The 22,441-nt window shown below is 35.9% G+C and overlaps 1 protein-coding gene across 2 annotated transcripts in view; it reads left to right on the top strand.

Moving 5' to 3' along the window:
- LOC138693108 (zinc finger protein 271-like) overlaps positions 1-22,441 on the top strand; it is a 68,974-nt gene that overhangs the window by 42,240 nt on the left and 4,293 nt on the right. The window contains exon 4 of one of the 2 annotated variants that reach the window (XM_069816740.1): positions 18,921-19,031. In XM_069816740.1, the coding sequence (XP_069672841.1) occupies positions 18,921-19,031 (111 nt within the window). Of the gene's footprint in view, positions 1-6,648; positions 8,810-18,920; positions 19,032-22,441 lie in introns of those variants that run through there. The other variant, XM_069816741.1, reaches the window with a different exon arrangement.

The following is a 22,441-nucleotide window of genomic DNA, read 5'->3' as shown; positions in this document are numbered from 1 at the left end:
AGTTGTCTTTTTCCTTTTGACATTGCAGTTATATACAGCACATACAACAGGCATGTTTTTTCTTTTGTTTTTTCGTAGTTCTTGCCTCCGTATACACAACATTGTAAGCAGACGAATTTTTACAATGGTGGGTTCATATCTGTCGTGTTTCGTGGTGGCACCGCAAAGAGCGCTGTACAGGAAAATATGGCCACTCTATATTCTTCTCTTTCTAACTCGTTGGTTACATCTAGTGATGTAAGATGTATTATGGACATTATAATTAATTACACTAAAAGTCATTATATATAATGTATATGGACAAAATTTATTGTGGACATATTTGTTTGTGGATTAAATGTCTATAGACGTTATGTTCAGTGAACATGAACATTATATATAATGACGTTATGTTCAGTGAACATAACGTGATCATGGACATTTTTCTTCTTTGGACTTGATGACCATCATTAATTCTGCAGCAAAGAACATTTCTCCAAAAATTTGTTACGGATTCATAAATAAATACAAAATTTTGTAGTGACAATTAGGCCTATAGAATGAGTTGAAATGTTTTCTTTGGCTGTCATTCCTTTCTAAGATATCCAAAATCTGTTTTTTTGGACTGACTGGCCTAATGGTGAAGTCAATAAAAATTTCTTCTTCTTCTTCTTCTTCTTCTTCTTCTCGTTGTACTAGGCCTACAGCCTGTTCCATCCAGAAATTAGGAGTCTCTGCATTTCTTTTTTGGTATTCCAGGTGATCTCTTTCCCTCCACAGGTAAACTGTCCCTTGCTACGCATACAATTCTGTCCAATGCCATGCAGGATACATGTTGGTTCCATTCAATTCTACATCTATCCACCAAGTCACCTATTGCTTGGATATTTAACAGTCTTCTAATTTCTTCACTTCTAAACTTGTCTCTTCTAGTTTTATGCACTATTTTTCATAAAATGTACATCTCATTTGTCTCTAAAATCCGTTTCGTTCTAGAAGTGTCCACTCTTGTCTCAGAAGCATAGGTCGATATTGGACATATTACTGCTTTATAGATTCTTGTCTTAGTATCCTTATTTAAGTATTTATTTTTCCATATACGAGTAATATCATCCATACAGCCCACTATTCTCGCAGCTTTATTGGTCTCATGTACGACTTCATTCTGCAATGCTCGCTAGCTGGTTATCTCCACACTTAGGTATTTTATTGCCATCACTTGTTCAATCATTTTCTTTTTTAGTTCTAACTTACATATTAAGGGGAGTTTACATATAGTCATTGATTTGGTTTTTGTTCGTGATATTTTCATATTGTACTTTCGGCAACCAAGATAGAATCTACTAGCCACCGGCGTGGCTCAGTCGGTAATGGCGCTTGCCTGCCGGTCTGAAGTTGCGTTCGGGCACGGGTTCGATCCCCTCTTGGGCTGATTACCTGATTGGGTTTTTTTTTCCGAGGTTTTCCCCAACCGTAATGTGAATGCAAAGTAATCTATGGCGAATCCTCGGCCTCATCTCGCCAAATATCATCTCGCTATCACCAATCTCATCGACGCTAAATAACCTAGTAGTTGATACAGCGTCGTTAAATACCAACTAAAATAAAAAAGATAGAATCTATATAATAATCTCTACAAGTAATCCTCAGAGCCACCGGCGTGCTTGCCTGCCAGTCTGAAGTTGCGTTCGGGCTCGGGTTCGATTCCCGCTTGAGCTGATTACCTGATTGGGTTTTTTCCGAGGTTTTCCCCAACCTTAATGTGAATGCAAGGTAATCTATGGCGAATACTCGGCCTCATCTCACCAAATATGATCTCGCTGTCATCAATCTCATCGACGCTAAATAACCTAGTAGTTGATACAATGTCGTTAAATAACCAACTAAAATTAAAAAAATATAAAAAATCATCCTCAGTATCCGCCATCAAAACATCATCAGCGTAGCACACAATATTAAGTTCTTTATCATCCATTCTGTATCCGTCTTTAGGTCTGATGTCTTTTATAAATTCGTTCATTATAAAATTGAACAGTAGTAGACTTAAGAATCTCCCTGACGGACTCCTCTTCTGACTGGTTTTCTTTCAGTTTCCCGTCCACTTTTATCCTGTTGAAATTACCAGTAAAAATGTCACTAATAAATAAAATCAAGTCCACACCTGTGGAGTAACGGTCAGCGCGTCTGGCTGCGAAACCAGGTAGCCCGGGTTCGAATCCCGGTCGGGACAAGTTACCTGGTTGAGGTTTTTTCCGGGGTTTTCCCTCAACCCAATACGAGCAAATGCTGGGTAACTTTCGGTGCTGGACCCCGACTCATTTCACTGGCATTATCACCTTCATATCATTCAGATGCTAAATAACCTAGATGTTGATACAGCGTCGTAAAATAAACCAATAAAATAAAAAATAAAATAAAATCAACCCATTCGGCACATTATTCTCTTCTAAAATATTTAAAACATCTCTAAGTTCCAGCCTATCAAAAAGCCTTTTCTAGGTCAATAAAATATAAAAATGCAGGTTCATTGTATTCAATAGCTTTTCCTATTAATGTTTAATTATAAAAATAGCATCTCTACAAGATCTACCACGCCGAAATCCTTCTTTTTCATCTAGGAGATAGCATTTGATGGATTAATTTTGTTGTAATTTTCAGTACAGTATCAAGTAAATTTATTGGTCTGTAATTTTCTGGTTTCTCTTTATCTCCCTTTTTGAAAATTGGAATCACGATGCTAGTTTTCCAGTCATCTGGTGGTACTTTACATGACAGTGGGTCAATAGCGACCTTTTGTTAACCTTCTCCATGTACTGCAGATAATAGGCCTACCATGTAATAAGTTTTAGCTGTGTGTTATATAGTCTTGCTATGAATCTTTTATAACCTGAAAGAAATTAGAAGGTTGCCACACAGTTTCATCATACAGCCAGATGAATGCTGTACATGCAGCCACTCTCACTACGACAACTCGTTGGTTTATTTATTTATTTGTTTCTTTGTTTGTTTGTTTGTTTATTTATTTATTTACGTCATGGCGGATTAGATGTAGTCCAGTTCTTAATCTGCCATCACTCTCAATACAAATATAACACAAACTAATACATAATGGACCTATAAACATCCTCTGTTTACAATAATACCACTACTACTACTACTACTACTACTACTACTACTACTACTACTACTACTACTACTCCTGCTGCTGCTGCTGCTGCTGCTGCTACTGCTACTGCTACTGCTACTGCTACTGCTACTGCTACTACATAACTAATAATAAGTATAGCTCTTGTATTTAAAACTCCTACCTTAGCTTTTTCATTTTATACTCAATCTCTTAAGAATTATTCTGTTAACTTCATTGACTACTCTTCGTAGTTTCTTATCGTGTGACTACTCAACATTTATAATTCCATCTCCGTTAGAGCTTTGACTTTCTCTTCCCATCTAATTTTAACTCTAAAAAGAAATTTTCCTAATTTATGCAAATTGCTGGCGTTTAGGTGACCATTCACTTTTTATAAGCTACTATAGCGTTTATTTGTAGAAATTTTTTATTTACCCAACTGTGTCTCAAATCATTCGTTGCCTGACTCTTTAGCGCAATATGCATTGCGTCTTCAGCTAGTCCACACAAAGGACATTTATCCTTCTGTACGTTCCCTCTTTTATTCTTGAGTCTCCAGATACCTAATCTCCACCATGCCATTCCTGTTCTCTCTTCCCTTGAATTTATTCTAACATATTCTTCCTGTTCCCAAAACTGCTTATTTTGTTCAGGACCCCTTCAATGTTAATAAATCCGCAATTTATTATCTCATTGCCCAGGTTAACTACCTATTTTTTCATATCTTTGCTTGTGTTTCCATCTCCAGTCATACACCAGTTGCGGAGATTGTAGCTCTTGTTTTCCCTTCCTGATGTTAAGGTCATCAAACTGCCATTGGGTGAGGATACCGTCACTTCATTTGACATATCCCTCGCTGTTCCTCCACGGCGCTCCGAAGATCGTAGCCCTTCATCTCTTCTTCCCTGCGTCGAGTCATGAATTCCAGCTGTCAGCTGTCCGGTTAACGCTGACTCATTGGTGCTCCTATTCCATACGTTGCTCTGTTGCCTCTGCAAATTCTGCCAGTTACTCTTCTCCTCCATCACTTCTCCTGAATCAGCTGTTATCCTGTTTTCCGCATTCTTCTCCGGTCAGGATCTTGACCCGTTTCTTCTTGCTGCCCCTGGTTCCATGATGTTTCTATTTTTCCGGCAGTTTTCTAGGTCTACTAGGTTTCCGTTTATCTTCAGTTTATCCTTCACCAGGACTGCAAACTGCCCTTTTGCCCTTGCCTCTTTGAGAAACGGGACGAGTAGTCTTCTCTGCTCTCTAACTTCTGGGCTGTAATCATGCTCCACTCTAATCCGTGACCCGTTCAAATTTCTTCTATTTTCCTAAGGCCCAATTGTATAAAACTCCCTGACTAAAGATCAACTTTGATCGAAGATCGAAAAGTAAACCGAGTTCAGACACTTCTTCTATTGTATAAAACTTTTCTGCGATCAAATTACCTTGGTTCAAATGCAATCTAAGTTCACGTGAAAAGGATTTGGCAACATCGCATAAACAGGTGAAATACGTGATGCGCGGACAATGTTATACAGGTTTGTTCAGTGTTGCCAATCTAGCGATTTTAACTCTTTTTCAACAACAATTTCTTTTAACTTTTATATTGCTTAAATAGGGATTTAGTGACCTTTTTAGCACCCCATAGTGACAAAATTTAATCTTTCTTTGTTGATAATGAGAAATCTAGCGACTTTACAACTACTTTTTCGCGACTTTCCGTATTACACTCTGTTGGAGACCCTGGTTTTTTTTGCAATGTAAATAATGGCGGACAATAAGAAGAAGGTTGACTGTTCTCCAAGTTGTTATCATGTTATGGTGTTTGATACTGCTAAACATAATAAAGCTTTATAAAACGACAATTTTCGTTTAGTAATACAGTTAATTGAAAATTTATGAATGTACCTATCATATCCATTAATAATTAATGGTTGTTATAAACATAATATAATTATAGGTTATGTTATTTAATACTGCTGAACACGACAGAGCCTTATAAAATATAAGGTTGTGTATTAAGGTAAGAAATTGAAAGAAATATATATAAATGTACCTATCATATCTATTAATATTAATAATAATGGATATTTTATTTGCACAATCTGTCACTCGTATATTTCAAACAGAAAAGAAATAACTGAACTTGGATCATCTAACTTAATCGGAGAAATTTCTTCAGTCAAAGTTGACTTTAGTTTCAGACAAATTAATCTCAGATTAGACTTTATACAACACAAAATTTCAAGTTCAGCTGAAACAAGGATCAATTTAACCTCTGATCTAAGATTAAATGGTTTATACAATCGGGCCTAAATGAATTCTTTCGTGTATAAACTCGTAAACCTGGCTACGATCGGAAACTCGTTGGTTAGAATATCATTGTCTCCATTCGTTAATACATGATCTGCATTGGCATTTTGTACCATTAGTCAAATACAGTGCGAGCGAGAAGTTTCTCCCCAGTGCTTCTGTAGCCACGGTGCAGCCGAGAATCCACTAGGCAGAGAATTTAAGTGGCAGTACTGGCCGCTAAGCATATGATTGACTGGGGATGTGAGGTTGTCAAACCGGAATTAATGGGGAAGATTACGTACCAGCTGTCAACAGGATTACTATAACTAATGGAGCTGCGGAGGGACTTTTGAATCGCACTGTAGCATGTGTGTAGGCCTTCCATGCTGAAGTTTAGGTTTAAGTGCAATGCGATTTGTGGTGTAGAATGTTGATTTCGATACATCAGTAATTACTATCGACCTCAATAGCATTAGATCCTTTCACATGCGAAACACATCCACATTAGTAGCCACCGACGTGGCTCAGTCGGTTAAGGCGCTTGCCTGCCGGTCTGAAGTTGCGTTCGGGCGCGGGTTCGATCCCCGCTTGGGCTGATTACCTGGTTGGGTTTTTTCGAGGTTTTCCCCAACCGTGATGTGAATGCAAGGTAATCTATGGCGAATCCTCGGCCTCATCTCGCCAAATATCATCTCGCTATCACCAATCTCATCGACGCTAAATAACCTGGTAGTTGATACAGCGTCGTTAAATAACCAACTAAAAAAAATAAATCCACATTAGTTTACTTAGTAATTGCGCGATTTGAAGTAGGCTGTGTAGTTGAGAATGGAAGTACGATTATGCTTAGAGGAGTAGAGAACTATAATAATAATAATAATAATAATAATAATAATAATAATAAATATAAATATTATTATTATATATTATTATATATAAATATTATATATTATTATATATAAATATTATTATTATTATTATTATTATTATTATTATTATTATTATTATTATTATTATTATTAAATTTTACCGATTCTCCTCTGCGTAATCTACTTTTAAATAAAGTGAAGATTCGTACAGTAATGCTGGATTGCAGGAAGTGAAGAGCAGAACACCATTACTGTCTGCTTCAAGAAATGAAATGTTCTTAAATATTCTGTGTGCATTTCAATAGTTTTCAGTTTTTGTCCATATTAGAAAGTCTGTGCTGTAGTTTCTCGGCTACTGGTGCGCCATCTCTCTTATTTCCCTCTTTGCAGGAAGAGTCATGTGATGTGGGCACAGTGGCAGATGTGATACCGCAGCCGTTCAAATGCTCTGACTGTGGAAACTGTTTCTCAGAGTTGGAAGATTTCAATATTCATATGAGCGTGCATACAAACGAGAAGCCATTGAAGTGCAGTATTTGTGAAGAGTGTTTCTCGAGTCCCTCAGAACTAATTCAACATGCTTGCAAACATACGTATGAGAAAATTTTTAAATGTGACATCTGTGAAAAGAGTTTCTCGCAGTATTCTAATCTAAAAAGTCATGCACGCATACATACGGGCGAGAAAGCATTCAAATGCGATGAATATGACAGCTCTTCGAGGTCGCATCATTTAAAACAACATGGACGCGTGCACACAAAGGACAAATCATATAAATGCGACATCTGTGAAAAGAGTTTCACCCGGAATTCTCATCTTACAATTCACGTACGGGTACATAAGGGCGAGAAACCATTCAAGTGCGATGAATGTGATAAGAGCTTTTCGAGGTCGGATCTTTTAAAACTGCATGAACGTGTGCACACAGGGGACAAACCATTTAAATGCGATATCTGTGGAAAAAGTTTCTCCCAGAATTCTCGTCTTAAAGTGCATGCTCGCTTACATAAGGGCGAGAAACCATTTAAGTGCGAAGAATGTGAAATGTGCTTTTCGAGGTCGGATCTTTTAAAACAGCATGGACGCGTGCACACTGGGGACAAACCATTTAAATGTGATATCTGTGAAAAGCGTTTCTCCCAGAATTCTCGTCTCACAGTGCATGCACGGGTGCATACGGGCGAGAAACCATTCAACTGCGATAAGTGTGACAAGAGCTTTTCGAGGTCGGATCTTTTAAAACAGCATGGACGCGTGCACACAGGGGACAAACCATTTAAATGCGATATCTGTGAAAAGAGTTTCTCCCAGTATTCTCATCTCACAATGCATGCACGCATACATACTGGCAAGAAACCATTCAAGTGTCATGAATGTGAAATGTGCTTTTCGAGGTCGGATCATTTAAAAAATCACGTACGCGTGCACACAGGTGACAAACCATTTAAATGCGACATCTGCGGAAAGAATTTCAGTATTATTGCCTAAGCTTGCATCTACGTCTACACACTGGCGGGAAACCATTCAAGTGCGATGAATGTGAAATGTGTTTTTCGAGGTTAGATCATTTAAAATCGCATGTACGCGTGCATATAAAGGACAGACCATTTAATTGACACTTTCGTAAGGAAAAATATATTTTGCAGTATTCTAATCTAAGCATGCATGTATTCATACGTAAGGGAGAGAAAATCGTGAAAAGTTTAAAAGTGCAGTGGGTGTGAAAATGCTTTTCGAGTTCGTATCGCTGGAAAAAGCATATAGCCGTATAATCGGGCGATAAACAATATAAGTGTGACGTTCGTCAAGTGTGTTCCAAATGTTCATTTATAAGAAGGAATAGTGTAATGTACACTGACCAGTACCCTTTGAAATGGCATGTGTGTGGTAAATATTTCTGCAATCAGAATTCTTAAGAACACATCTACCCAAGCATACAGGGGAGAAGCTTTTCTAAGGCTCATTAAGGCTGGTTCACAATAAACTGGGAACGGAAACGACGAGAAGGAGAACAGAAATATTGTTAAAATAATTGTATTCAAATGTGAGCATTCACAATTAACGAAAGGCTTGCGTGAACGTTAATTGTGAATGCTCACATTTAAATAAATTTATTTTAACAATATTTCCGTTCTCGTTTTCGTTGTCGTTTACATTCCCGTTTTATTGTGAACCAGCCTTTACACACTTGAAGAGATCTCGATAGCGAGGAAGAGGCGAAGAGTCCTCTTCCACACACTACATCGAGTTCTCGCTATGATCATCTATGCACTGCCTTCTTGCAGAGAGTATTTTTCTGATTGTAGTAAGCACTCGAGGGGAAATAGTACAGGTTATGTATTCGTATATTGTACTATACAAATGATGTACGAGCGCGACTTGTTAAATCCGTAGGCCTAACATTAGAGCCAGAAAAATCTGGATGAGAAATCACATTGTATCTCACGAAGATAAAAGCGAGTTTCGGTCACTGATTTCGGATTTGGATGATGTTACGTTTAGGCTTTATTTCAGGTTGAATAGACCTCAGTTTTTTTTTTTTTTTTTTTTTTTTTTTGCAGTTGATGATACAGTACGGTAGAGTATTCTATTCTGTGTTTCGATTGAAATTATGTAAACTGTAGACACATATAGATACAATTTCAAATTTTATAATTAACACTATTAAAGCTCATAAATTAAAATACAGGTCTGCTTATTTTCATCTCATCTGGTATTTGTCTCCAGATTTCTTCTTTTTAGTTTCGTGTTTTTATAGTTTTCATTGCGTGTATAATAATTGTAAATACAGGTGACATCAATACAAGTTCGAGAAGTTCCTCGCTGCAGTTATTATCAGGCGTCTTTTCTGTGTCAATAAAACCAGTACAATGCATTCATCACGCGTTCAATCGTCATGAATCGTAAAAATCTCAAACATTTTTTATAAATGTGTCAAGAAAATTCACTGAGCTACCGATTCCAGCGAGAAACTCGCTCGAGGTTTTTGCATCGAACGAGAATCACTTCCAGTGTATGGACGTCCGTTTGAATCCATGTTATCAAGCTTTGATTTTTCTCGCAACACATTTCTCGCTAGCGATATCTCTTTTAGTGTGTATAACGGACCTAATTCGACGATTGTGCTAAATTTTTCACGCAATCGGGACAGTGGGGAATAATGCATTGATGCAAGTACACTTGCGAGAATTCATTAATGTTTGGTCATTTAGTAAATATTTCTCGCAGTAATGACACTTTGAAATACATCCACATAAGCACGAGGTCAGTAATCATGCAAATCTTTTATTTGAAAATTGTTTCTAGAGTTATTCACAACTGAGTATACATGCAAGCAAACTTAAAGCGACAGTGTTTTAAACTGCAGTGTTTGTGATTATTGTGCCAGGCAGTTTTCAACCTTACATATAGGCGAAAAGCATTTCAAATGCAATGTTTGTGGGAAGTGTTTTTTCCTCTGTAGCATTTAAAAGCAAAACAGTCTGCATATTGACAAGAAGCAGTGCGAAGTTTAAAGAAAAAATGTTTTCTCATGTTTTTATAATCTGAAATTCGTGCACTCCAATACAATAGTACGAATCTATTAAAGCAATACATTTGGAAATTGTTTTGTTTTATGTACATTATAACAAGCTTGAAGTACTCTACAGGATGAGAAGCTATTTATGTGCGATGTATGTGAAGAATTTTTTGTCGCATTGAAATTTAAAATTAGTAAGTTTGTGAACAAACTTGAGAAGGCTGTGAAAAGAGATGTCTATGATAAATTTGTTTCCCAATTAAGGTATTTACGTTGGTATATTGGTTAGAAGCCATTCAAATGCAGTTTTTGTGAATATAAAAATGAATGCCTTTCTGAACACTGGCGAGAACCATTTCAAATGCGGTATTTGTGTGTAAGTGTTCATTGCTTTCTATGCAAATAACTTACTTTTGCTGAAAGCATATTGGTGAAAACCCAGAGGCCGTGTCTCAATGCTCAAGTCCATACTACACACTAGTGATTAGCAACTAGATGACTTGTAAACTACACACTAGGGAGCTTTGGAAATATATGCTTGAAACATGGCCTTCTTCATTGACTATTTTTCTAAAAACCATGACATCACGGTGCAGCACTGAATTAAGAAGGCAGTGTCCTAATGCAGTTTCATTACGACTTATGTGGAAAAGATAAGGGCTTAATATATTACAATAATGTTTAAAACACTGTACAGAAGGTACTAACAATGTCAGTGTTCAAAGTTAACTTGTTATTCTACACTATATTTACATTATTTCACTTCCAAAGCATTTTAAAATTTCATAACCCCAATTGCAGATGAGGCATCCATGTTTGTTTAGTGAACAAATCAACAATCAAGCAAGCATTTTTTGTTTACTAGCTACTACGGACTTGATTGCTATGCACTATGTAGCTTTGGATCATAACTTCAGACGTCACATCCGGCTATTTAGTCAACAATCTAGTTCACTTAAGCTGAAAATGTAGCTTTGAGACACGGCCTGAAATGTGGTGTTCGTGAACTGCATATCTACATGGGACAAGAACTCATTCATAAGAATGGTGTTGAATTTTTAAAAAGTTCAAATTTATATGACCACAAAAGTTAATGAACCATCGAAAGATCGGCAACAATTAAGTGACACTTTCCAAAAGTAAGTTATTTGCCGTTAGGTCCAAGTTACTAAAATGAATAATTCGCGTTCTTATATTTACGGTTTTTGATGTATATGAGTAGAACTTATATAGATAGGTTTTGTGAGATCTATGATCGGTGAAATATTAAAATTGGTTCGGTCGGGTGTTTTGTAGGCATTATATACACAACGTTTTTTATATTAATGTTAATGTGAATATTTGTAAACAGCTGTTTCATATATCTACATGTAGTGATGGCCTTCACATTTTTGTATATGGGTCATTTGCAAAATTTGTATAACAAATGGACGATTGAGAACGTAAAAATTAAAGTACTATTTAGTGCATATTCTGCATGTATTAATATAGTGCAATGTCTCTGCCATAGTAATCAGCCACTGTACACTCACCTTGCTCTACAGCATTCTCTACAAGTATCAATGAATCTTTGATGGCACGACTAAATTTCAGGTGTGTTATAGGGCAAGACAATAGATCTTTTATAGACATAGAATTCCTTTATTTTTTACATCAGATATTCTTTACAGTGCGTGGGTCTTAGAATGGTAACAGAACTAACTTCAGATGAAAAATGAACAAATATTTTAAATATCTTAATATCAGATCTGTTACCTAATATAAAGATAATAACTTGTTCAGTAACTAACAGAAAATCACTCTTTCAGTAACAATTATCTTAGTAGGTTGCCCTTAAGGCGAAGATATTTGAGCCTTAGTTTCTTTAATGATAGATAATGAGAAAAAATGAAGGCAATGTTTTGAATGATGTAACAGACATGACATGGAATAACAGATCTGACAAGTAACAGACATGACAAAGGAAACATAAGCTTGTGCTAACCTAAAATTTTTTTGCTTAAAATCTTCAAAATAGCAACTTAACTACTGCACACGTGTACTATTATGTCCTCTTGATCTTGACTTTATATGTTGTTATTTATGGAAAACACAACATAAACAGATCTGATAGAGTAAAAATGCACGCTTAGACTAATGGGTGAACATAGCAGTACAATCAAGATGGCTTTTTGTGCATCATCCTGGCTTGTGCTGACATCTGTGGGATTTCTTTTCCAACTGTGTACCCATAGGAACAGAATGGTGTAACAGACCTGACTGATTTACTGGACTAGAGTAATTATGCAATCATATTTAAGTAAATATAAACTCAGACATAAATGAAGAAGTTTTGATAATATCAAATGTTTCTTTAATTGTTTTTCTCAATTACATTATCAAACAAACCTTTACCTGGACATAATCATGCTCCATTTTAAATACGTAACTAGTATGGACACGGCATTTTAGCTGTTACTATGAGAATTTTATTTTACTCTCTTGAAATCTTTCACATGAAGGAAATAATTCTTGTGACATTTACTACATTGGTATTGAAACTACTCACTGTTGGGAATTTATAACTCTATCCTTATAAATGCAATAATGGGAAGGGTATGAACTGATGGACGTCATTTGTATACAAATTCTAAAAATTGACCCATATATGTTGCCATCACCACATTTTTTTACATTTACATTAATATCATTTAACACATCATTTGCTTTTCTCCTATTACATTTATAACCTCTTCTCTTATAGTTTTCCAACTTTAAGTTATATTACCATCTCAGATTCTGTACTCATACCCATTACCTTTAAACCTTATCTAGCCTACATTCTACTCTCTACTTTAATCTGCGTTCTAATACTATTCTAAAATTTCTATTTTACTTCAATTTCCCTACTTCTTTCTATCGTTCCTATTCAATATCCGTGTACTAATTCTCCTATTATCACTGTTTATCTCACGAACCATTTTTATAACATTTCCCACCTTGAGATTTTACCAATTTCTATTGATTTTCTTATTCACCCGTTCATGTATATAGTTCATCTCTTATCCTATATCATTCTCTCCTTGCCTTCTATTATAATTTACGTTAGTTCCTTGTTTCTATTTCCATCTCAGTTCACTACTCTCAGTTCTTCTCTCCTTGTCACTGTCTGTACTTATTCTCTCACTTATTCTTACCCCTGACTTGTTTATACACACTCTCTTTCATGGCCACTTCCACAGCATTCTCACTCTCTGTCATTGTCACATCACCAGCACTCAATATTCTGTTCTCAATATCCATGATATTTACTTTTAGTTAATTCTCTTATTTCTCGTACGTTTAGTTTCTTCTCTTCCTCTTTTCACGTCTATATTTTTTCCTAATTCTCATTCATTGACTCTTCCATCACACCTTCATTCTAATGTTTTCTCGCCCCATGTTCATTTCCAAATACAATTTTTGATATTTAGGTATATAGACAGAAAGATTTTTCGTCAGATATGAGATCAGTGAAATGTTAGATTGGTTTGGTCAGGTTTTTCGTATGCATTATGTGTATATATAGGTATGTATAAACAGTTTCGTAAGATCTGAGATAATTAAGGGATTGTGCTCGATTTGAACACGTTTTTGGTAGGCCTATGCGTTATATATACCGTTTTTATATGTAGGCCTAGGTATAGAAATAAATAGAGAGTTTTCGTAAGATCTGAGATCAGTGAGAGATAGGTTTCGTTTGATCAGATGTTTGAAATACTTTATAATAATAAATAATTTTACCCTGCTAGATCCCGTAAAGGCAAGGGCCTCCTGATTGACAGGGCTTGGCTCAGAGACTTCACTCGTTAGGTGAGCTGGTCCTAAGGAGTGATATCAGCGAACTTGGCTGCACTACTTCTTTTCTATGTACACAAACACTATATGCACTTGTAAGATTCGCACCACACTACACACTGAGCACACTGGCTTCTAGATTTCTCCATAGCTGTCTGTCTCTTGTACTCCTCGTCCAATGTGCTCCTGCCTTCTTTTTAAAGAAATCGGCCCATCTATTTGTCTGGCGTCCCACTCTTCTCCTGCCGATCCTGGGATCCCACAATGTCAGTCTATGCGTCCATCGTCTGTGGTCCATCCTTACCACATGCCCTCCCCATTTCCACTTCAGGCTTTCTGCGGTGTTTAGGACGTATTTCATGCCCATATGGTTGCGTAGCTCCTAGTTCCTTACATTGTTCCTCAGATAAAGGTGCAGGATTTTTCTTTCCATACTGCGTTGGCAGGTTTGAAGCATACGCCTCTGTTTTGATGTTAGGGACCAGGTTTGGCATCCATACAGTAGGACTGGTAATATACATTTTTCCAGGGTCTCAACCTTTAAGTTTAGCTTCTGGAAGTTGTCTGTAGTATGAACTTCAGAGACCAGAACTTCTTCCATGCCATACTGATTCGTCTCTTTATTTCTTTCTCTGAATTGCTGGAGAAGGACAGGTTTTGGCCCAGATACGTAATTTGGTAGAGATGTGTTGGGTTGATTATATCCGGTTTTAATAAGATCTGATGGCTTCTTTTTTAGAATAGGATATCGTTGAAGTGTGTTGATATCCTATTATCATCTCTAAACTTTACGAGAATTAAGGGATATCCTATACTGAAAGAATATCACATCGCCCATGTAGTGACTTGTGGCGGCCATGTTGTGACGTCATCATCTGTTGAACTTTCGGAAAATTAAGAGATATCCTATACTAAAAGAATCCCATTTTTCTACAATTGCAAAGTATCCGAGAAAGCCCTATAGGCTCCGTGCGTTGGAGGGAGAAATGCACCACCACGCTCTGAGTGGCGAAAATTGTAAATTATTGCGTGTTACCTTGCTAGCATCAGCCTAGGTCATATATGTAACAGATAGGTCATCGCTATGTTAAAATCGGCAGCACTTCGAAGGGAACAACCGCCAGGATCGCCACCCGTCCGTCATAAACGAATACGAGATGGCAGTACAGTCGCTAATGCATTTCAAATGGGAATTATGACGTGACTCTTATGTAACAACTAGATGGCAGCATAGTAAATCTGACAAAAGTCGTTAATGTCAAAGCCTATAAGGCCGACCTATGTGAGGTATATATGATCTAGGGCATCAGCCATCATCTCACTGTGTATTGTCATGGCAGATTTAATAACAGTAGTATTTCAAAGTATTTTATGTGACAGTAGTCGGCCAAAAATTCTTCTAAGAAAGATCGTTTACTTGTATAAAGTGGTCATGTATTGAATTTCAAGAAAAACAGTTGTACGGAAACAGCACACAACGTGTATATCAACTTTCCACACATTATATGGTAACCCTAAGTATGCTAGTAAACTCGCGACTCCCCATATGAAGAAAGAGTTTAGTGGTTATAGTTCAATTTCTAATGATCACAATTAGATGTCCTGGCTGGTGTTAACATGGACATTTTTTATTTATTTTTTAACTTACTGTTAGACACTACTCAACTCAAAATTAGTAAATAAAATAGACTTTTATGTTAGCCCTGCCATTTGCTGCCCTTTGTCTAATTTTCAATATTCACCGAGTACTATTTCTGTAATTTTCCAGTTTCTTTTACCTGTACTTGCACAGGCAACTAAAAAGTTTCTAGCTCAGCAAAGATGTTATTAATGCAACATTGCCTACTGTTTTTAAGAATCGTTATTATCCGAGCTATTATTGACTGCACTGAAGTTAAAATAGAACAACCTCCTGAAATCAGGAGGTTGTTTATTTATTTTATTTTATTGGGTTATTTTACGACACTATATCAACATCTCAGGTTTTTTAGCATCTGAATGAAATGAAGGTGATAATGCCGGTGAACTGACTTCAGGGTCCAGCACCGAAAGTTACCAAGCATTTGCTCGTATTGGGTTGAGGGAAAACCCCGGAAAAAACCTCAGCCAGGTAACTTGCCCCGACCAGGATTCGAACCCGGGTCACCTGGTTTCGCGGCCAGGCGCGCTGACTGTTACTCCATAGGTGTGGACGTCAGCATGTATATATGTACTCTAATTATAAGTCTGTATATATTGCAAAAGTTCTTATTGGAATTGCACATTGTGGTATAGTAAGAGTAATTTCCAAATGTTATGGAGGTACAGCCAATGATAGTTTTATCACAGATGACCGAAGTTTTGAAACTAATAGCACCAGGAGATCAAATTATAGAATATAAAGGTTTCACCGGAATAAAAACTGTATTGGAGGAGAGCAATGCAATTTTGGTAATGCCACCTTTTAATGAATGAAGGTCATTAACACATGATCAACTTGATGACACTTATATTATTAGTGTGTGGATGCACGTTGAATGCTGCATTCAAGGACTGAAAGCGTATGACATACATTTTTGTAGCCTCCTCCCCACTAGTTATAATTCCCAACATAACAATCGACAAGTCCAGGCCAAATTACTAGGGAAATGGTCAGTTTCCCTAGTACTGCGTTCAGGGGCCTGTTTCATAAAAGTTACAAAGCTACAAGGAACAAGTTAAGAGTGTAATGTAGCGGTTCTCAACCTATGGTATATTTGTTTTCAAACTTCAAACAATGAAAAAGTGAATAAAATAATTGCAATAATATGTTTGAATATAAAATGATTTAATTAATATGTGTTTTAATATTTCTAATTGTTGACCAATTTCACCAAACTCGTTAATATGAATTCAATAATATCCAGTAAAACTAGACAAGATAACAAGTTAGACACTTGTATTAAAAGATGATTAGCTTTTATGAAACAAGGTCCTGGACCTTTCAAGTGTTACGTATATTTGTAACAAGTAGGGAGGGGGCTACAACACATCATTAGTCTACACAGGTAATTAATCAAGTAAGTACTTTATACGTTGAGGAGTGCACGAAGATCGAAGGACTGCGTTCCATTCTTCGAATAAAAAAGAACAACGCGTATTATTAATTGCAAAATATAGATCGTATAAGTTACAGAATAAGAACATTTCCTGGTGTAAGTGTACCAGTCAGTAATAGACTTCATAAGAAGTTTTGCACTACTGGTACAGCTTTGGTGTTGCACAAGGAAGCAAACAGGAGAAGGGCTATTTTAACAAGTGAAATTGGCAATTAATATTGGAGGAGAAATATTCGCTCCCATGCCGGGGATCGAACCCGGGTCCTTGGTTCTACGTACCAAGCGCTCTGACCACTGAGCTACGCCGAATTCAATCCACAGAACCGGATCGAATTCCGCTTGGTACGTAGAACCAAAGACCCGGGTTCGATCTCCAGCGCCGGAGCGAATTTTTCTCCTCCAATATTAATTGTCAATATTACAGATATTATTCTGTAGGACAAATTAATAAATCCATAATATTCTCACAGCTAGCAGTGCATATAACTGCGGAATCCCAGCCAAACAAGTCACTCAGCTGAGTGCGCCCCTATTATAATGGCAGTTGACATTGGACATATATGCCTGACTTGGAGTGAGGTCACAAAGGGAAACACTGAAGGAGAGGAATTCGATCCGGTGCTGTCGGTTGAATTCGGCGTAGCTCAGTGGTCAGAGCGCTTGGTACGTAGAACCAAGGACCCGGGTTCGATTATAATAAATCCATAAGTGAAATTGGGCAAAATTAGACCATTGTTAGAAAGGAGTCAAAAGAAATCTATCGATCATCTAGCAGCAAAGTGTACAGTTTCACGTGGATCCGCACATACAACAATGGTTCAAGGTTGACCTTCATTTATAAAGGGAGGCATTACCAAAATTGCATTGCTCTGCTCCAATACAGTTTTTATTCCGGGGAAAACTTTATCTTCCAAACCGGAATCAGGGAACCTGTAGACGAACAACGAATTTAATCCTCTCTTTCAATTTTGTACACGAATAGTCTTTGCTGTAGAACACTTGCAATGTTGTAGAATACAATTATCCTGTTGTATTTTTCTTTAGAATGATAAAATATCTCGTGGAACTTCATTTTATCAATCATTCATAATGTTGTACATCGGAATATTTTCGTCTTGTGCTTGGAAAGAGAGAAAACTTGTAATAATTAAAATGCCAAATAATTACCAAATCGATGTTCACTGCAATAATGGTAGGTACCAGTACATAAAAAAAGAACGTAAACCAACTTGGCCCATTCAGTTTCTTTTCCAGTTTTCTCTTTGTTTCTGTCGCTTTATAGATCTATCTGGTGGAACAAGAGAAGCTTATGCACTAAATTCGCTCATTTTTACTGGGATTTGCAACGAAAAACATAACTACGTTTTACAACAGAATCGTATTTAAGCTATAACACAATGCATGACCGCCATAATGGCACTTGACATCATCATCATCATCATCATCATCACCATCACCATCACCGATTGGTACTTTTGTTGATAGAGGAATTTGCTTCTAACAACTTTGTAATTTTTACGTTCTATAGGGGATTTTGAAACTAAAGTCAATATTTGTCGCTCTATTTCAGCCCAATTAAGCAGGTTTTCAGTCTCAATATTTATAATGGTATTAGAATTCATTATACAGAAAAAACATGAAAATGTGTGAAAATTGCGTTTAGAAGGTTTTGAATCTAGACGACTAATGTAATAGTTACTATTAGTTAAAATACTTAAATCCCAAATACTTCATTTAAATTTACTCTTTCCGATACACTGCTAATATCCACCGTCTTTTCAAATCCATTTCGTGGGTTCGTGATGGAAAATGATAAAACTTCACAGTTTGCTCTGTATTACAATATTTATTATTATAACCAAAAACACAGCATATAAATTTGCTGGACCGCTTTGACATATTCAAAATAGCAATTTAAAAGCAACACTATGAAAGATTGAATAAATGCGTATAAAATTACTCATATTCGAATCTTCCAGCAGTCAGTTGTCAACACAGTGCACGCTCAGCTGTTGATGACAAATCTACAAGTAGTTCTCGTAGTATCTGCCTGTAGCAGCACTTTGCTTTACGTACAGAGCCTTTTGAGATACCTGATCAAGATGGACCCTGCACTGCTGCTTCAGTCGTGTGTTATTCATGTTCAAGCAAATAGTAGCCTTGTGATGGCATGAAAATAGAGTTATGGGCTGCAACACATAAATTGAATATTATTAATTCCAAATATGTGATGTCTACGTATTCAACAGGAGGAGTTAGCAGTGGAGAGCACGGACCCCATCTATGATTTGAAGTGGGAAGTGAAAACTGAGGACACTGCAGTGCCTATTACATTACCTGTGGTGAAGTGTGAACCTGAGGTGAGTGTTCTGTTGTTAACTCTCTTGATCTGGAGCTCGTGTTCTGTTTCGCTTCTCACAACTCCCTCAGAGGACTTCACTCACATTATATTCTTTGCTTGGCGTGATGAAGGTTGTAACCCTCCTACTATCAAGCTACTAAAGGAAGTAATACGACTGTTGATTTTTCAGTATTATTCTCATTTATCTCCATATTTATTTTTTAAATTCCATGTATTTGTCCGCTTTATATTTAGTAACATTTTGAAATAAGAATAACATAAATAATTAATCTACCTTAATAAGTAATTCGTGTTATTTAAGTGGGATGATCTGGTTACCTCTTTTGGTAGTCTGTCATGAAAATTCCAGAACATGAAATTCAATTTGTAGGTTAATGTTCTACATTTTTGAGCTTGTCTGTTTCCAAATTATTCTGTTTTCTGTTATTCATATCATTATTCATATTGTTATTTATATTATCATAAATTCATGAGTATTATGACCTTTGCTTGCAGTTCTTTAAAATATTTATTTCTGTGTGTTGTTGTTATTCTAAAGCTGATTTTGTTAGAAATAATTATTAGTAGAGCCTTTTTCCGAGATATTCATTGTAGTACATCTGGTATTCATATATTTGAATTTCAGCAAAAAACTAAAATTGATTTTCTTATATTTATATTTTTATTCATTTAACTTTAGAATTTTTAAGATTTCGTTTTATTATGAACAAATGTCTTGAAGATGTTCATGGATGTATATATTGTATTTGAATTTTAAATTTCAACAAATACCGCAAACGAAATTATTTACAATTTATTTTATAATGCTATGACTTTCATTGCTTGTACCTATGTTTTCCACCCTGAAAAATTATATAGCGTGGAGGAGTTTGTCTTGAAAGAAAGATAGGCAAATTTAACTTTACTAATGTGTTTTCTCATAGTGTCACCAATAACATAATATCTAAAGTTCTTTAATTTTGGTACACGTTTTTAAGAAAATTGAACGGGACTTTTGAATCACCCTCTATTTTTAAAAAGTTGAAAATTGTTTATATTTTTACATTTTGTATAGATCCATAGCCAATTTTATATATATAAAGTGTTCCAGCAGCATAAGGAGAATAAAATTTATAGAATTAATTATGTTAAGAACATAATTATTAACACATCTGTCCGTTCCATGATCAAAAATACAAGAAAATTTGCTGCAACTGCGTTATGGCTTATTCCGCCAGAAAAAAAGCCTACTCTGCTTTAATGTGATACAGATAAAAACAGTGTTAATTGAAATTGAACATAATTTTATAAGAAACATGACTGGAAACCACTGCACTGCTCATTAGTCATACAAGCCTTACCGTATTATTAAAGCATTAGTTTACTATCGACTTATTCAACTCTTCTCTGTAATTCAAAATAGTTTGATAAGTAGTCTGTTAATTTCATAATCATTTAACATATTTACATACGGTAATCTTCAAATTTGGTTATGTATGGATATGTTCTATTTACGTGATTCCAAATTTGCTAATGTAGTTTTTTTCATTTCCAATTAGTTATAATTGCAGACAGGATTTTTAAGTTAGCTGTGTTAGAGCTTGTACTTTCGTAAAGTTGTTTTTTTACTTAATAACCTTCGGAATTGTAATTATCTGATACAAGGAACTCCGCATTTGTAGTATCCATGACAGATATTAACTATGATACGCAGTCCTCAATGCATGTCTATTATAACAGATATCTGTTGTATTCTTTATTTCATATTTTAAAATTTGCCTTTGGCTGTTGCATAAGATAGTTTACTTTAGAAATTAAGGCATCTTGGATATTGCTGATGTGACAGGTACATCATATGGTCCTGTTCCTGTTTTTTATGTCGAGTTTCTTTCAACAGCATATACTTTTAAATATCACTAATCACAGAGCCCATGTACCAATGGTGGGTGAATGTATTATACACTAAGATGATAATGATGATGATGATGATGTTGATGATAATGATGAGGAGGATGTAATATTTGCGAGGTCAGTGGGAGTACTCCTCTACATTTCCTAAAACTCCATCACTGTTCACTATGAATAACATTTGAAATTACTATTACCGTACACTTAAACCTGGGATTCCGACTGGAATCTTATGTTACCAATGTTCAGATAATGATGTGCAACTGGCAGATGAAATCTGAATGAATATAATGGAAATACGACAATTGGATGTAAGAGAGAGTTAGGACGTTGAAGAAAAAAGAGTGATGGACACAGGAAGTTGTGTGTATATGGAGTCATATTAGAAAGTATTGACTTGAGATACTGTTATTACTAGCCTCACTTTAAGTGGTTATCGTTATATTAAACAAATTTTCATACAGGTCTACGTGTATAATAGATGATAATTCAAAGATTTTCTTCGTGCAGAAAAAAATTTATTTACAGTAGCAGTAATACAAATTCAACACTATTCAGGAATAATTGTGTATTTGTTTACAACATAGAAAATTAATTATTATTTTTCCTAGTCATATGGCCTGAAAATAATTATTATTTTTCTTAATCATAGGACTCTTTTAACTACTGTAATACTCAGAAGTCAACTTACAGGATACTGAATTTCTTTGATTAGTCTTGCGAAGGTGAAAAAGGAATTATCTTTATTCTCAATACAATTTATACAATTTTATTTACTTGACTATTTCGTTAGGTTTAAACATGTTAATTTGCAGCTATATCACTGACTGTAACTGCAATGCAAGATGCACTCTATGCTACAATACGAGCTTGGTATTAAATTTCAATCATCCTGAGGTCATCAATTTCCCTGCATCAATCTCTTCACTAGCATTATCGTCGTCATTATCATAATCGTCATCCAAAAAGGTATGTGCTGTGATGTCGCCCATTACTGAATTCCATTTTCTCCCTATTCTTTTATTTGGACCTCAACCATTCTTCACTGCATCTCCAATGCCAGATATACTTTGCTGTCAAATACACGGTGAAAAGTAATTAAACCGACAAACTCCGGGAGTTGTTCTGTATTGTCATATTGTGTTGTGAGGCACTATTTCGCGAGGACACCAGATCTTAATGTAACACAAACCATTGTCATGCTTTATTGCTTGAGTCTCTTATGAAACATTTACATATCAAAATCACTGCGAAATATGTTGAAAAATACCTCCATTGACCTGTACACAAAGATTACATTGGCGGGACATGGATTGTCTAACGTGTGAAAGACCTGAGGATTATCGTTTATTTCCCCTGCTGGGTCAAGACGTACAACAAAATGTGAATTTGTACAGTCATCATGAACTGAAGAACGCATACGCCGTCTGCTGGTTTAATAAAGTCTCTGAGGGAACTATGACATTAGAAAAAACCGTTTGTTTTGGTGTCCCATACAACCTCCCGGAGTTTGTCGGTTTA

Source organism: Periplaneta americana, chromosome 17 (assembly GCF_040183065.1).
Source record: "Periplaneta americana isolate PAMFEO1 chromosome 17, P.americana_PAMFEO1_priV1, whole genome shotgun sequence".
Classification (NCBI taxonomy): domain Eukaryota; kingdom Metazoa; phylum Arthropoda; class Insecta; order Blattodea; family Blattidae; genus Periplaneta; species Periplaneta americana.
Note: the sequence above shows the minus strand (reverse complement) of the source record. Positions and strands in the feature narration are given on the sequence as shown.